The 18882-nt window shown below is 31.2% G+C and overlaps 1 protein-coding gene across 1 annotated transcript in view; it reads left to right on the top strand.

Moving 5' to 3' along the window:
* Positions 1-18882, top strand: part of LOC129232122 (DNA-directed RNA polymerase III subunit RPC2-like) — a 92986-nt gene that overhangs the window by 21328 nt on the left and 52776 nt on the right. The window contains exons 6-9 of the mRNA XM_054866361.1: positions 3589-3689; positions 6610-6819; positions 7625-7706; positions 12724-12873. Coding sequence (XP_054722336.1) covers positions 3589-3689; positions 6610-6819; positions 7625-7706; positions 12724-12873 — 543 coding nt within the window. The remainder of the gene's footprint in view (positions 1-3588; positions 3690-6609; positions 6820-7624; positions 7707-12723; positions 12874-18882) is intronic.

The raw sequence follows: 18882 nt of genomic DNA on the forward strand, positions 1-18882 counted from the left end.
TGCTAAATACTGACTATTTTGCTTTTATTGTAGTTTTTTAAGGATTATTAATTATTTATTACTACTTTTATACTACAAATCCAAAAATCTACTTATTATTTTAAATTTTTCACTTTGTCGCCATATTTGATCCTTTTCGCAATGGAAGTAGACTTAAACTTCCAGAAACAGAATTGGATGTTTATATCAATATGAACTATTGAAAATAACATTAAATGTGCAAAAAGTTATGAATTTTTGTTAATTAACTATTACTTTCTGGAGAAGAAAATTTGAAATTTTAATGTAAGCGTCCTTTAATATGTGAAAAAAAAAAAAAAAAGATTATTGGCATTGGCCTATGATCGGCGGATGTTGATTTTTGTTACTATGCATTACATGGTATGCCGATCGATGCAATGAAGTTAATCATATATATACTGAAATTTAGTTTTGCATTTTGCTCAATATGTTTTGTGTAACCTACTAATAAGAAAATAAAAGAAGTATTGTAAACCAAAAGTGGATGCTAAAAGATTGCTGCAGGACTACAGCAAAACGCTGTAATATTACGCGTGACATCAAAGAAACGCTAAAATAAGGTGAAAGTACTCTGTTTTCAACAAATAGTTAACAAATTAAAACAATTTTGAACAAAATGTTTAAAAAAAACTTAAAATTTTGACAGAGAAAACTAAGGAAAAAAAATTCCAAGGTTTTTTTTTTTTTTTAAATCTAAGTTTCAGTTCTTCTGCATTGCTACTTTAAACAATCTTAATTATTTTGAAAATATTACTATTTAAACTTAAATTTTGAATGAAGCGAGTAACCTGGAATTTTCTAAAAAACAACCTGGAAAACCTGGAAAAGTCAGGGAACTTTTTTTAACCAAAAGTGTATGAACCCTGGTATAAAATTTCCAATTAACATTTTCATCAGAATTTAATATAATATGGAATGGTGTATAGGTATTAAAATACTTAATTAATAATCACCCAGAGAGTGATGCCGCTGAGCCCCCACCCCTCCCTTCAAGAATGATGTTATCAACTGAAAAAAGAAAGAATATCACAAAAACACCCACTTTAAAATTTCGTTTTACAATGCCCCCCCCCCACACACACACTAAAAGTTATTTGATTTTTCACAAAATGAATTGATTTTTCCCAAAAACAATGGACCTTGTGAAAAATCCTGGACAGACCCCTGTTAAATAGCCAACGCATGTTTGCAAATGTCAGGTGCCCACCAAAGATGGGGGCGGGGGGTCATCAGATTTACCCGTTGAAACTTTTAAGTGGAGGAGGAAGAGGTAATTTGCGAAAGATTTTGGTCTCAGTTTGGGGTAGGGTAGGGGGTCTTGTTTTTGAGAGAGGAGTGCTTCATAGAATTTAGGAAGGTGCGCCATCATCTTAGGGGGGGAGAACCCCTGCCTCTTTTCAAATAAGAATTATTTAAAAAAACTCGTTTTTTTTTTTTTTTTTTTTTAATTGAAACCACGCTTGACATCTTGCAGACAGATAATGAAGTTCCAAAAGCTTGTCGCAGACAGCTACAAAATTTTCTGCCACTGGGGCGTAAAATGAGGGTCTACTGTATTTTTACTTTATGTATTTAAAATTTTTCCACCATATTGTTTCAAATATAACTTTCAAAATGACACTCTCAAAGTTTTTAAGTTAATATATTTCTCTATTGTTACTTCTCTTTTTTTAATTTTATTTATTTATTTTGCTTTGATTGTCTGTAGCCTAAACAATATAGACTTATTTTTCTCAATTTTCATGCAAGTATTTTATCTTAACTTGATTTTGCGAGTTTGTAATTGTAAATATAATAAATCAAATAGTGAGTTTGAATGGAACTATGTTACATGCTGTTTGTAGAATTTATCACTTTATTTTTTATTTATATCATCAAAACAGCATGAGTTTCTTTTTTTTTTTACTCATTATGATTTTTTCAATTTGGCAGCTGCATTTCCATTTTTCAAAACTTTAGTCAAAATTTACTTGTGTTCTCATCAGTTAAATGTGCTTTCAGAGAGAGTTTTAACTCTGGAAGCAAAAAAAAAAAAAAAAAAATAATAATAATTTGAATTTTGTCATCTTGAATTCAAATTATGTTTTTCGCAATCACGTGTGTGTGTGTATATGTAGGCATGTGTGTTTGTGTGTGGGGGTTTGTGTATGTGTGTGTAGGCATGTGTGTTTGTGTCTGTGTGCAGGCATGAGTGTTGGTAGTTGTGTGTATGAGTGTTTGTGTGCGTGGGGGCGGGGTATGTGTAGGTGTCTGTATGTATGCGTGTGTGTATGTGTTTATGTATGTGTGTAGGTGAAAGTGTGTATGGGTGTTTGTGTGTGCGTGCGTGTGTGTATGTGTGTGGGTTTAGTTGTGTATGTGTGTGCATGTAGTTGTGTATGTATGCGTGTGTGTGTAGGATATGGACGCAACCTGGAGACTGTTTTCGCTATAGGAGCAGCATCCTGAGGAGCCGATCGACGGTGATGCTGCAGAGGTGGCGGGGGGGGAAAATAAAATCATAGGAAATCTCAAAACAGTCAAATGAAAGCAATAAGCAATCGTGATTGCTCAAAAAAAAAAAAGAACTTCACTTCTCCTATTAGACAGAAATATAACTTTTTTAGCGCATGACAAAAAAGATTGTTTGATTTCTTTTTGACAAAATTTGCCTCTAATGATGCTTAAAAATAATTTCTTGCTTAGTTACTTAATTTTTTGAATTAATTCTACGCCTGTGTATTACATAATATTAAATTTTAAGCAAGCTATTTTTAACTAAATAACTAAAGTGTATAATAGCTTGTCAGAATTTTTGCAATAGCAAATTCTTATTTCCGTTAACAGAAGTATTATCAAAAACATTTTGGACATTATTAACCAGTTAAGTTTGGAATTCTGTGTTCATCTTTTTATTAGTGATTAATTAACAAATGAGTAGCGTTATTTAAAACTCCGTCAAAAAAATTCAAATTTCTCAAAAGTGTTGAACCCACAATCACCCGTTTAATACAAAATTCAAATTTTTTCATAAAGGATTTTGGTTTTGCTTTGTATTTGATGAGTTTATTTCTGATGATAATACAGTGAAATCCCGTTGCAACGAACTTAAAAGGTCATAAATTTTGTTCGTTGTAACGGGAATTTCATTGTAATTTAATCCAAGCAATGTATTGGAGGTCAAATTGAGACTGAAAATTTATTTCGTTGAAACAGAAATTTCATTCTATTGGTTTTTCTTGTTACGGAATTTTACTGTATTTGTAGATTCTTCTGTATTTAAAGCACTTTTTTCCTTTAAAAAAATACATTAGAACAGCAATCAAAATAGAAACATCTTATGCTTAAGGGAGATATTAGTAAATTAATGCCCTCAAAAACTCAATTAGTTCAAAAGTATCACTCAACATGTTTATTCATTGAGTTCTGTGATTAAAAATAATTTAAAGATGAAAAGTTAATTTTTCTAAAAAGAAAATGCAATGCAGAAAGACTTTTGGTACATAATGTGCAAGACTTGAATAATGCTTTTCAAGTATTAAGTATCAAAATGAGTTTTTAAAAAATACTTTTTAATTTATTTTTTAGTGCCGTTTACGAGACATTACATACAGTGCTCCAATAACAGTAAATGTAGAATATGTCAAGAGTCAAAAACGGTTCATCAAAAATGACCTAAACATTGGAAAGTATGAATTTTTATGTTGTATATTTTTTAGAGAAATGATAGTTTTTCAAAAATAGTTTTATAATTTTCATTTATCCACCATATGATTTTTTACAAGTAATTTTTTTAAAACTGTTAGTATAGAAATGAAATACAGTAAACTCCCGATTATCCCCGGAATAGGGTGGCACGGTAACTGCAGATAATCCTAATAACAGGTAAAAAATGATACTGCTGTGTACAATAGCTAAAAAAATATGAATAACACTCATACATACATTTAAATTGTAGCATTGCTACATTGCATCTACTAACATTGAATATAAAAAATATAAACTTGTAAAATCTAAAAACGAACAGTAGCACAATCATAAGTAAAACAAATTATTTAATAACCGTTAAAAAAAATTGTAAAAAGACCCGCCGATAATCCGGAGTTTACTGAATAAAGAACATTATAAACTTTTACTCCTTAGTTTTTTACAGTAATTCTATCAGAAGACGGGTGTTAGTTTCTAATATTATTTTTTGTAAACTGCACAATAGGGCCCAGTACTTCATTTTCTATGCATTTCCGCAATTTAAAATATTGTTTCAAATATATGTTAACTTATTTGATTAAAAAACCTAATGATTAATTTTTACTATTCATGTAATTGAGTTATAATTCATAATAACTGAAGATCAAAGTATAAAATTAGGGGTATGTTTTAATATTTTATTGGAAAAGTTCCTATATTTTCTTCAAGAAATCCCTATAATTCTAATTATATTTTTGGCAAATGTCCTTTCTAGGGCTCGGAATGTTCATTAGAGTGCCTCGTTTTGCACTTTTTTTAGAACAATACATATATATGTTTATGTATAATATACCCTGTCAAGAGTGGCTAACTCTCTTGAACATTATAGATATATATATTTTTTTCTAATCAAATAATATCTTCTGTGAGAAGTATGACCTAAAATATTGAGCAAGAGCACTAACAATTGCCACTAATTTTGGTTGCAGCAAAACAGTCATACTTTTGCTTTTGAAGATGTCAACTGTGAGGAAAGTTGATGTTCAAACCTCAAAAGTTCTGTTAAGTCATGTGTCATTAAACTAAAGACTAAACTGACTAAACTGACTTTTGACCCTGATTACATTTCTAATCAAATATGAAAAACTAACATTCCCGGCATTGCTCGGGTAATGGAATTAGCAAGGGTTAACAGTTTTCGAAAATCCCCTATAATAATTACTTATTACCTATATTTTTTTCTAATTTTGGGAGGATCCCGGGGCCCCTGGACTCCTTACATATATGCCCTTGTCCTTAAACGATCTTTCACTGTTATTAACGATTCTTTTAAAGTATTGATTATCTTTGCAAACACAAGCCATCCACATTTTATTGTTATACCTATGTTTAAGCAAGAACTTCTTTGCATACAACATTTTTATTTTATTTTTTTTCTGGTGCTAAAATTATTAAGCTGCTTGATGAACTGACTTTGGAGCAAGATACATAAAATTGGCCGTTTGAAAAAAAAAGTCTTCTCTTAAATTGATCCCTGCTACTTTTAATGTTTGTCCTTGTGACTTATTAACGGTTATTGCAAAGCAAACTTTTACAGGAAACTGCACTCTTTTAAATTCAAAAGGATAGTCCGCCTGTGATGATGTTCTTAAAAACTTCGTTTCTAGTTTTGAAAAAATGAAAGCAAAAGACAGAAAGATTATTATTTGACTTGAGAAAAGCCTCGAAGAATCACGTGAGAAACAAATACAATAACAAATTTAAAATTCGCTATCGACCAAAAGTTGAGATGAAGTACTGAATAATGATTTGAATGGAGGAAAGCCTCTGAGAAAATAAGGGATTTAAATTTCAATGATAGGTTTTAATTTCACAGAAATTAAGGGGTTTTAATTAATTTCTCCTGAACTAATTGATATTTCGAAAAATCCTTTCTTAGTGGATACTTTCGTAATCATGTGGACATGCCTGCCAAATTTCAGGTCTGAGGCTTCAGTGGAATTGGCTGCGCGTTGATATATATATATATATATATATATATATATATATATGTTATCTCAGGACATTGATTTTTATATATTAAGATTTGCTTATTGTACGACATTTACAGCCATTTCAAGCACCAGAGGTGGCATTTTTCCCTCTTCAAGAATACTTAACTGACCTTTTGAGGTTTAAACATCAAATTTCATCACAGTTGGCATTTTTTTACACAAAAATATGACTTTTATACTGCAACTAAAATTTCAATATTTTAGTGTTTTTGCTCGATATTTTAAAATTTTGAGAAACACTTTTGAGAGAATATATTATTTGATTTGAAAAAAAAAAAAGTTCAATGTAAATGGGGATTGGTTACAACTTAGAATTTGTGGTTCAAATACTGAGAAATTGAAAATTTTCAACTTGGGAAAGTTTTCGAAAAAAACAAATTTAAACTATATGTGTTATTTGTAGATAAACCATGCCACAAATAAGATGAAAAAATTCCTTTGTGCTCAAAAATAAAATAAGAAATAACAGCATCAAAAAGCATGAATCGCAGATAACTGCAGACAGCTGTTTTGGCGTTACAAGAAACATATTTTTCACTGCAAAAGAAATGAGCCTATGGATGAAAGATATCCAGCAGAAGACTTTTGTAGGATTTCTTTGACACGTGTCTGCAGTAATCTGCAATTTGTGCTTTTTGACGTTATTTCTTATTTAACGTGCCACAAATGTTGCAATTGCAGAGGGCCCGAGGGGGATCCCAAAAAGCACATGAATGATATTTTTCGTAGTTTTATTTGTCTCGTAGTTTTATTTAGAGGGCCCCAAAAATGCATTGCGACTGGCCCACAAACCTGCGTATATTTCTATGACCAACGATTGCAAAAGTCTTGTCCTTTCGCGAATGTGAACAATGATTCTGAATTGTAGGATGCCGATCATGCTACGCAGTTCCAACTGTCGTTTGCGTGATAAAACACAATTTGAGCTGTATAATCTGAACGAATGTCCCCTGGATCCGGGCGGTTACTTCATCATAAATGGAACAGAAAAGGTGATTCTCATGCAAGAGCAGCTGTCCAAAAATAGAATGATTGTTGAAAAAGATAGGAATGGTCTAATAGCCTGCCAAGTTACTAGGTTTGTAGCTAATTTTGTTCCTTTTATTATTGGAGTAGTTTTTTTTCCCTAAATCTCCAACTTATTATTCCCATTGCTCTATTAGATTTTTATTGTTTTAGAATAGGCAATTATAAGTAAAGCAAAAATATGTATTGGTTTTCTTGCCTAGAACTATTCAACTTTTTGTTTCAACTCTCTTTTGTGATGTTGAAAACATTAATTGTTGAGTATTAAAAAAAAATTGTCGTTTGTTTCATTGCTGGAATTTCTAGTTTACATTTTTTGTTATCATTGATCCACCATGAGGCAGTTGCTTGAGACAACCCTTAAATATATTTCATTTATGCCCAAATACTTAACATTAACCCATATGACAATTAAGTAAATGTTAGTTGAGTCAAAACTTTTTGCTAGTGAAATTGCTTTAAAAATGAAAATTTCTCGAGTTTTCAAAATTAAATATATTTTACCTCTAATTGTACAATAAGTACACCAGCATAATTTATAATATGTTAGAATAGTCATCAAGTGACTTCATTGTAAGCCATCATAAGATACTTTAGAAATTTCTTCTCATTTATTTTTTTATTAAATGTTTTTAACGTGATGCCCCCCCCCCCCCCATTTTTCTGCTACGCACGTAGCAGAAAATATTTTCATTGGGATAGCTAATGTTTCCTATACCTTTTTTTGCATTAAAAAAGTTATTGTTTTTTTGGTCACATCGTCATCGCTCCCCTGCTTTAAATTTATTCATTTCTTATGAACTGTGCTCTGTTGCATAGAACATGCTCCCTCATTTTATATTGTTTTTCTCTTTAAGTTCTACACATGAGAAGAAAACAAGAACCAATATAATTACAAAGAAGGGAAAGTTTTACATGAAGCACAATAGCTTTGCTGATGTAAGTATGAGGGTCAGTCAATAACTAATGTGGCAGAGGCTATAAAATAGACTTGATTCGACATTCTTCAAAAATACTGACCAAACTTGTTTAAACACTTGGCCCTCTGGAAAATTAGTCGCATAATTTTGTGCTCATAAAAGTATTTTGGCTGCTGCTAGAACCAATTACACACACACTCCTTTACTTCATTGTCTGAATGAAATCGTTGTTCCTGGAGTGCCTTCTTGATTTCCTCAATGATGTGGAATCGTATGGGGATAGTTCTGAACTGTAAGGGAGGTGGTTCAAGACTTCCCACTTAAATTTCTGCAAACGTTCTTCAGCTGCATTGGCTGTCTGTGGTCTAGCGTTATCATGCAACAGGATGACAGCACGTGAAAGTTTACCAAAACCATACAGAGACAATGCAAAAAAAGAACTTTTGGAGAAATTTAAGTTGGAAGTCTTGAACCTATATAACTATGACCTATATAACTAGGGTCTAGAACCCTATAGTCCAGATCTATCCCCGTATGATCCCACATCTTTGAGGAACTCAAGAAGGCACTTCGGGGACAACGATTTCAGTCGGAAGATGAACTAAAAGAGTGCATGCGTAATTGGTTTCAGCAGCAGCCAAAAAACTTTTATGAGCACAGAATTATGCTACTAATTTCCCAGAGGGATAAGTGTTTAATCAATTTCGGTCAATTTTTTTGAACTATGTCGAATAAAATCTGTTTTATAGCCTCTGCTTAGATATTTGTTGACTGACCCTAATATTTATTTGCATTCAATGATATTCTAATTTGGTTTTTAAATTCTTGCTCTCACAATAATAAAATGAAATTGACTTTTTAATCTGAAATTACTTCCGTGTTTACAAGGCAATTATTGGCCGACTTACAAGACACGTTAGATATGAATTAGATTTGTCAAAACATAAGAAAAATAGGAATTTAAATGTGGTAGAAAAGAAAAACAGTGTTGTGATGCATAAACTTGCAAAACTTGTATTTTTTGGTGTTGTAAACCATTGATGCAGTGTGAGCCTCAAATTATATTTTATCAATTTGAACTCGAGTGAAACCTAATTAGTTAATGTATCTTTGGAGAACTAATGTGATGTTGGTATTATCTTTTTTTTTCTTTTTTCCCCGAGGGGGCTGGGATGGTCATTGATTGTTGCTGCAGAATATTGTAATAGTATTTTTAAAAGTTATAAATACAAAACAAAAAAGTTTCTAAACAAGCACTTTTTTGCCTGTTCGCTATTTAGCTTGGTTCTATAACACTGTTGATCTGGAAATATACTTATAATTTATTAATTTGTATACTTAGTCAAGTCTGATTATGGGGAATTATTCTTCTGTCAAACAATATACTTGTCCCAAACAATTTATATAGAGATGTGTGTAATTGTGAAAACACCTGTCAAATCCTTTTTTGAAAAATTTTGCATATACCAAAAAAAAAAAAAAAAAATATTAGGAATAGTATTTTTAAGAGTTATAAATACAAAACAAAAACATTTCTATACAAGCTTTTTTTTTCTTATGTTCACTATTTAACTTGATTCTATAATTTTGTTGATCTGAAAATATACCTAAAATTAATTTATTTGTATACTTAGTCAAACCTGATTATGATGAAATTTTGCTTCTGTCAAACAATGTACTTGGCCCAAACGATTTATATATTGATGAGTAATTGTGAAAAAAAAACCTGTCAACCTCTCTTTTAGCAAAATTTTAGAGGGTCAGGGTGAAAGAAATAACTTGGAGACACACGATACATTATGATTTTAATGCTAATGAAAATGTTACGACCAAGCTTCAAAATTAATATTAATACATTGTTTCATCTAATATATTTACAATTTTTCAAAGTGGCTACCTTTAGCCTTAATACAGAGCTTTTAACGTGTCACAACATTTTTGGCTATGGGCTGCAACTCACTTACTGATATTTTATCCCATGCCTTACTTAAGCATTTCTTTAGGGATGCCAAAGTTTTATGAGGTTTAGCACACACCCTTGTCTCTACGATGGACCAAAATAGAATAATCCATTGGGTTCAAATCTGTGGTGACCATTCTTGAACTCCAATGAAGTTCGGAAAGTGCGTCTTTCACCAGTCTTGAGTGCAACTTTGAGTGCTCTATGTGCACTTGAGGAATACTGTAGGGAGGTACTCTTGTTTCCAAAGCACTTTTGCGACCAAGGTAAGACAATGTCTTGGAAAATGAGTTTGCTATATGTTTCTTGATTGATCTTTATCCCTTGATAAAAAAAAAATATACATATTTTCAAGCTAGCATATATCCTACCCCAAACCATTGCAGATTGGGGTCGTTGACGCCGTTCAAGAATGCAAGGGTGTGTGCTAAACCTCATAAAACTTTGGAATACCTAAAGAAAACCTTACGCAAGGAATTTCATAGAATATCAGTAAATGAGTTACGGGCCCATAACCGAAAATTTTGTGACACGTTTAAATCTCTGTATTAAGGCTAAAGGTAGCCACTTTGAAAATTTGTAAATATATTAAATGAAATGTATTTATATTCATTTTGAAGTTTGGTCGTAATATTTTCATTAGCATTGAAATTATAATGTATCATCATGTGTGTCCAAGTTATTTCTTGTCACTCTGTATCTACCCCTGAACAGGAATTGAGGATTGTTGCATTATGCACAATAAAAGGAGCTTCATTGAAGCACTCTTTTCATTGGCAACAAAAACTTTTCACATTGTTAATAATCATTATAAAATCATAAATATACAATATTATAATTTTTTATTTATTTATTTATTTTATTTTATTTTATTTTATTATTATTATTATTATTTTTTTTTTTTGAAGTAGGAGTTTAGAGTTGTAAAGTCCTTTTGTTTTTAACACTTTTTCCACAAGTAGTTTAAATGCATATCAGTCTCGCCATTGATCCTGTAGTTGTGTCCTGTAACTGTTTGATGAGTACTGGTGTTACACTGTCACATATGTTCAGATCATCAGGCCTCTTTCATATGCCATTGTTAGGAAGATATTTGAAAAGATTTTATTTGTCCATTTGTTGTAAAGTTTTAATGAAGACATAAACCCCATGTATAAAAACCAAGATCAATTCTTTTATTCTTATTGCAAAATGCTGTGAATTGCACACAAATCTTTCAAAACTTAACCGTAGAATTACGGAAGGGGTCATGTTGACCCCAAGCACACTTGTTTTGCTAACTTCTCTTCAATATTTTCATAAAAAGCTTAATTCTTCCTTGACTTTTCCTAAATCATCATGCTGTGTAATAATATAAAGGTTTAAAAAAATTGTATATGTTTTTTTTTAACCCGAACTATAGGGTTATACCTAGAAGTGTGGGAAGGTATCATTTTGGCCCATTTAAGAAAAAAAGAAATCCAAATATATTTAGTGATGCTGAAACAGAGCAGAGACTCAAAAATGCACCTTGGAACATATTACTGCAAGAATTTGAAGCATTCATAATAATTTTATACCCAAAAGGGAGCATTAGCCCCTAGTTTCTGAAATGCAACTGAAACAGCGCTGGTTCTTTTAAGAGCATTTTAAACTATTTTTAAATACTTCATTACATATAATTAAAATTTCTATATTCTTTAAATGAACTGCATTTAATATAAATATTGTTACAAATTCTGTAAATAGTAATTATTTTTATGATTAATTTGTCGTAGTCTAGCTAAATTTGGTGTTTATTAAATTAAGTTTCATCTAAAATTATTGTAGCAACGTAACCTGTAAATAGTTTCTTGTAATGAATATACAGCCTTGTACATTCGACTGAAGTATACGGTCCCCCTATTTTTTCATTGATAAGGTTTGTGAATGAATAAAAGGAAAATAGATGGAAACTTCGGGAATCTTGTGGAATATTTGAGAGGTCTCTTTCGAGATTTATAAATAGCCACGGCCGACGGCGAGCTTGAGTCTCGATTGAGAAGTTGTACTGAGCTCAGCTCTGTTTATTGCGAGACATTTCGCTGTGTTGTTTTGCGTATTTGGATGTAAATACGTGTGTGACCGTTGAGTTTACGGTGTTGATTGATATTTGCTTAATTGCTGATGATTAATTTAGCAGTTGTTAACGATCTTTCCTGTATATAGTGTAAATAAATCTAATGTGTTTTCTCAAGAACTGTGTCGTCATTTAAAGAAAGTTGGAAGTCGCACCGGATCCGTAACAGTATGTTTATTTTTAACTAATTCTGACTAATACTTGTATATCAATCACATTAGGCAGGGAATTATGCAGTTTTCTTCTGAGAGGGTCAAAAGGACCCCTACCATATCTCTAAGTATACGAAGATCGTCGTAATTCTAGTGTTAATCATCAGCTGAAAATACTTAATCTTTTGTGTATATCGTATTCTGGTTTGAAAAACCTGTAATATACAGGCATCCCTCATTATAACACAGTTAATTTGTTCCGTGTAGTATCGAAACCGTATTATACGAGACTTTTTGAAAACAACTTTTTGACTTATTTTTTACACTAATTAACCATGTACATAGTAAAAATCAGGTTAATATATATTGTGTCGTATCGAAACCATGTTATACGAGACTTAGAAATAATGTAAATCAAGGGATGTGTACCGTGTTATATCGAAACAAAGTAAAAACCTAATTAGAGTTATCAAACATTAACAGAAAGCATTAAACAAAAATGAAATTCCATCTTTTTTAAATACAACATTCGTGTTGTATCAAAGCCGTGAAGCATTAAATTCAAGTTTTGTACCATGTAATATCGAAACAGTGTTATAATAATCGCAAATTTTGGTACCGCGTAATATCGAAACCATGTTGTACAAGTACTGTGTTATACGAGGTACGACTGTATCGCTTTTCAGTTAGTATGAGTTAGTTAATGTAAAAATAATAATGATAATAATGCTACTTTTTGAATTCCTTGGCAAGGCTCTGCTGTAGAAATGTTTTATTATTGTTTAATTTTTTTTTTTTTTAAATTTATAAGTTTTTTTTATTACAGGATATACCTATAGTTATTGTATTTAAAGCCATGGGGTTTGAGAGTGATCAGGTCATTGTTCAACTGATTGGCATGGATGAAATAACTTTGACAAAGCTTTTCCCATGCATTGAAGAATGCAGAAGAGCACAAGTATTTACCCAATTACAAGTAAGACTTTCACATTTGGCAAGTTAAATCATGTGTAGGGATAAATCTTTTGATAGTTGATGTGATCAATGGTTTTTTAAGTGTTTTAAAGTGGTGTAAATCCTTACACATGGTTTTTTTTTTTTTTTTTGGTATAACATGGATATGATATTGGTTTTCACTTTAGCAGTTTTTCAGTTTGAGTTTATTGTTGCTTTTTTTTTTTAGTAAATACAAATCAATTTTTTATTAATGTGTAAACCTTAAGAAAAATGCATGTCTCGGAAAATTATCCTTATGATATTTTTTTTTTTAGTTTTTACTGTTTTGTACATATATATTCTCTTAATGGTTATGCTCGAACTAATATAAATCAGCAAAATTTAAAGCAAGAATTGTTATTTCTGTCCTTTCAAGACTTTTATAATTTTTTCCATGCTTGAAATATGTCTGTGGTATAGCCAAAGAGGGTATTAAATATATGTATCTGTTAATATATCACTCCCAATGTAAGAAGATCACAGCTTTAGATCGATTCATTTTCCATCAAATTCTCATTTCTCTCGGGTTGAATAGCATTGTGGATTATGTAATGTAGTATGGGTATTATTACGTAAAACTATATTTATTATTTTGTGCAATTATCTTAGAATTATCTCTATTGCAGGTATTACTAGAATTATTTCAATTTTTTTTAAAAGTAATAGAGATACAGGTTTGTTTTGAGTACACAGATCAATTTGGCAAAACATTCTGGACAATAATTCTGAATTTATTGCCATTTTTCATTCTTTGAGTTATGACCCTCTTGTGACAGATTTGTTTTAAGGAAAAAAAAATATGACATGACTAATTATGTGTAGCATTTGGTGATAAACAACTTAACCTTTCAATTAAAAAAAAATCAAAAACCTTTCAAATTAAAAATTCAAGCAAAAATACCTTGGAATATTCAAAAGATGCATTTCTTTTAAAGTGTCATATACTAATAATAATAATAAAAAAAACATTTAATCTAAAACTTAAAAAAGAAAAAAACTCTTGTTCAATCTAGAATGCTTTAGATTAGTTTTGGATATTAGATAACTTATAGTTGCATACAGGTTGAGTCCGTGCTTCCCAGCAAATAAGACCCAGTCTTATTAAATTATGTTGCAAAGATACGCTAGGGCTTACTTTCCGTTCATGTCCTATTTTTATACATATTAATATTTCCTCCCGCTCAAAAAAAAAACATATTTATTCATGTTCAAGAAATACATTTATTCAAATTTAAGAAATATGCTTACAGGGGTCTGGCCAGGGGAAATTTGGGTCCGTTAACGGACCCTTCACAAAAATACGATCACTCAAAACGGACCCTTCACAAAAATACGATTACTAAAAATGGACCCTTCACAAAATTCCGATCAACCAAAACGGACCCTTCACAAAATTCCGATCAACCAAAACGGACCCTTCACAAAATTCTAATCAACAAAAAAGGATCTTTCACAAATCATTTACTGTAAAAGCAAATTTAAAATCAAAATAACGGCTAATTTTTCAAAAGAAATGTCTGCATATTTCTGTGATGCTTACTGTTTCTTTTATCACAGCAGAATAAAAATAGCCTGCAACGATGTTGTTGTTATAGATTTTTCTGAAAATGTTATGGCCTCTGCATATTGATATTGCTGCCTCAGCACCTTTCTCCCTCTGCTCTCAATCTAAACAATAATAACACATATCAGCGAATTGAACTTGGTACTGCTAACAAATAGAATAGCTATAGTTTGGGGAAGAAATGTGATCGCTTCAGATATGGTTACCAGCTATAAAATTAACATTAACGCTAAAGAAATAAACGTCTAGTAAACCTTTCACAGGGACTTGGAAAATATTCCTAACATTTTCCAGCTTGGCAATTTTTGTGCCTTTATGGTGTGATGTTTTAACGTTATCTTAAGAAGAAATTATATTAGTTTTGAATTTTTATGCTAACAGGGGTGCTCGTGTATCGGTTATAAACCGGAATTCCTGTATTTTTTTCCTATGTCCGTATCGGGAATCTGGTATTGTCCATTGTTTTACATTACCCCACCTCCTTTTTCTTTTTCTTTTCTAACTACGAATTTTCGGCGAAAATGTCGGTGGTTATCAATAATATTCATCATGTAAACCTTTTAATATGCAATTCTAAAATTGTTTTACTTAAATAAACTCTTTTATTTGCTGTTTTTCACTCTTGATGCCTTCATTTTGAAAAACGCGATCTCTTTGCATCCGGTATGACAATCAAATCTTACTCATTTTTCATGCTAACTAAGCTTTGTTACGAGGCAAATAAATAAAAATTCTCATTATTTTTAGTGAAATCATTAGTTTAAGCAGAATTTCGTGTTCTATTAAAAGTGTCAAGACGGTTCGATGGTTAAATTTTATTTTTGCTTCAACTATGTCGATAGACATTATCAATATGTTTATCATTAACCTTTAATATGCAATTTGAAAAGATTTTACTAATATAAATTCTTTTATATTCCGTTCTTATACTTTTGATGCCTTCACTTCAAAAATTTCAATCTTTTTGCATCCGCTATAGGAATGGAATTTTTTGCATTTTTTTTAAATGCTTACTACGCTTTATTCAGAGGTAAACAAATAAAATTTATACTTATTTTTGTTAAAATTACAAATTTAAAACGAAATTTCGTGCTCTGTAAAAATTTCATGTGCCAAAAAGCTAAATACTGAACAACTGCCTGATTTTTTTTTTTTTTTTTCAATTATTTTATGATTTTACTCTTTATACAAAATCTTCAAAAAAAATTTCTAGTACAATTTAACAAGATGTGGAACGTACGGTATATAGATACTGATACATCTAGGTTGACCATCCGCTGGAGAATGATACCTCCCTATTGCTATGATAACCTTCGAAAATGCCCTAGAAAAGACAAAAAATACTGCAAAACTTCCAACAAATTATTTCAATGCCGTAGTTTGCTCCATGAGCCTCCCCCTCTTCCAAACGCATTTATTAATGTTTATAAATTTAAATTTTTCGTTTTTACAAAATAATTTTATTTTACAAAAAAAAAAAAAAAAAACCATCTTTCATAATTTTTTTTTTTTTTTTGATTTTTCACAAAAAAATTTCGTTTTTCACAAAAATATTTGATTTTTCACAAAAAACGGACCCTGTGAAAAACCCTGGACAGACCCCTGGTTTCTTCCACTTCAATACCTTTATTCATCTTTGATAAAATTCAAAATGAAACAAAATCATTAATAAAAGCATGTCTCCAAGCACAGATCTAAGGAATTCATGACCTCCCCTTAAAATGACCTTCAGTTTCAAGAAGCTACAGGGGAAAGCCATAAAGCTCTATTTGTGTTAAAATTAAACACTACTGTCCCCTACCGATTTCTGTAGCAAGATGTTTGTTCTTTCATATGATGATCAATCTCTACTACGACTTATATTAAGCCATGCTAAGGCCTATTTTTTTAATAAGTTTTTTGGGGGGGGGGTGGAATATAGTGCTACTGTTTGACCACGGATTGTATGTAATTTGGCAATCTGCCAAATAAAGACGATTCCATCTGAATGAATCTAGCAGGGGAGAAGGGAAAATAACGATGAGATTTTTATGCACGCGTTTCGTAATGTCACTAGTTCCTTGTTCATTTATTGCATTCTCAAAAATAAAATAAGGGGAAACAAAAGTAGTTGCCATGGAAACAACAAAAAGAAAATAAAATATTTTCATTTCGTTCAGGAACGTAAAAGCAAAATGTTAAGCTCAAAACTTTGTAGTGAATTAAGAAATCAACTAGCTGCGTCGCCCGGCTTTGCACGGTCCACCTCGAAAATAAAAGTTATGTCAAGTGACGCAAGTTCAACACTCAGGCTTGAACCAAAAAAAAAAAAAGTCAGTGAAATTTTGCGGCAGATTGCGGACCCCCCCCCCCCCCAAAAAAAAAGTAAACATTTTAAATCCCCTGATTACACGAAAGGCCTCAAAACAAAAACAAGAATTTTACCTGATCATATTCGAGAAAAAAAAATGGCAACAGATCTTTTATCTTAATGATTTTCTTCACGCTATACATTTTAATAAAAGCGTTGTTGCCGAAAGTTGAGATGAAGCACTGAATAATAATTTGAATGGAGAAAAGCCTTCGAAAAATATGGATTTTATTTTGAAATCTAAGAGTCATAATTAATAATTTTTAATTGATATCTCCGCTAATTATTATCGGAGGATTATGTTAAATAGCCTAACATGAAGACGGGAAGATGACGAATCCATCGATACCTGGTTCGATGGTCAGTTCACTGTCGTTCGGGAGAAGAAGCTTGGACATAGATAGATAGATAGATACTCAGATTTTATATGTATAAGATTAATTTTTACAGTGAGAATATGGATCGAATGTACTTTAGATTTAAAAAATGTGTCTGTAAGCAAATTTTCATTTTTACAAAACTAAGGTCAAATTATTGAGAGGCAAAAGTGCACATCTGAAACAAACCAACTAACATCCATATAAACTAATAGATACATCCATTTCCGCCTATAAACCGGATATTAGCCTTTCCATGTAATTGATAGTCAGACAGTACTCTGTCTTTTTTTTTCTCTCTCTCTCTTTTTTTGTAAATTGACAACTTTCCAAAATTAATTGGTGACTAAATGGCTAAGTTTTTTAATTTATTAGTACTATTTAAACTTTTCATAGTTAACATGTGCATTTGATGTTGATATATGTCATTCAAAAGGAGATAATAAAATGTTGTTGATTAAAAAACCTTAAATTTTACAATTGTAAATATTGCTTTGCTTGTTAAAATATCACTTTACATAGAATCTTGAAGTCAAAACAAAGAGTAAGAATAGGCTAGATTGAGAATTGTATTTGTAATGAATATTTTGCTGGTTTTGAAGGAATGAGTTGTCAAAGTATTTTTTGAGTCACCTGGGAGTTGCTGAAGAAACAAATGTGCATTTTAGCCAAACATTATTGCTCACAAGTTGTCTTTTTTCTGTACTAAATCATTGATGCTCTACAACTTTATAATTTTCCCCCCCTATCTCGTTTCGTTTTCCAGATAGGAATGCTAACTCTTCAGTTTTCCACTTGGTGGTGCTGTAGGTGGTTATATCCAGTAGTCCATTGCTACTTTGTTATACCTAAATGTTGCTTTTTTTAATATAGCAACCAGGGCTGCGGAGTCGGAAGGAAAATGGCCGACTCCGATCCCGACTCCGACTCCCGGATTTTGAAACGCCCGACTCCGACTCCGGATTTTTTTAAAATTGTATTTTTTCAACTCCCTCTCTCCCTTTAGGGGAAGGGGGAAAACCTCTAAACAGAGATTGAAGTATTAATTCCTTTTTATGAAAATTTCGCATTTTGTTTTTTATTGTAAACCCAAGACGCATACAACGTCAGAAATTCAATTTAAAAATGAAATTTTCCAATAGTTACGAGTTAAAAAGTGAGATGACTTAAAAATCCCTTTTAAAAAATTTGAAAAGGATTATCTGTAATTTGCTCCCCTTTAATGTTTAACAAATAGACATTGATCAAATCGTGTGCTTTTAATTTTTGAAGGGAAAACAAAAACCTTTTTTTCTAAATCCAAGTTCTTGAGAGGGGGTTTTTAGCCTAGGGTGACACCCATCTGATAGATGGTAACCAAAGTTAATTTCAGAGTTTATAAAAAAATATAAATACTTTAATTCTGAAAATTTTCGCGAATATATTTTAAATTATATTTTATCAATAAAATTGCAACGAAAATAGGGCGCAGATACATCAGGAGCTAATTTTACACAAAATGCGGCGGTATACAAATTTGTACGAATAGCTTTTACTATACCTATGTTTCTCATTCGCAAAATTTTTAATTTAAATTTTATTTGCTGCTTTAGAGTTAACCTTAATATGAAGATTTTAAGATTAACTGCAATTATTGAGTGTTGTAATTAAGAAATCATTTACACTTATTTTGTTCCATACTTTTTAGTGAGAACCAAG

This window comes from Uloborus diversus, unplaced genomic scaffold, assembly GCF_026930045.1.
Source record: "Uloborus diversus isolate 005 unplaced genomic scaffold, Udiv.v.3.1 scaffold_11, whole genome shotgun sequence".
Taxonomy (NCBI): domain Eukaryota; kingdom Metazoa; phylum Arthropoda; class Arachnida; order Araneae; family Uloboridae; genus Uloborus; species Uloborus diversus.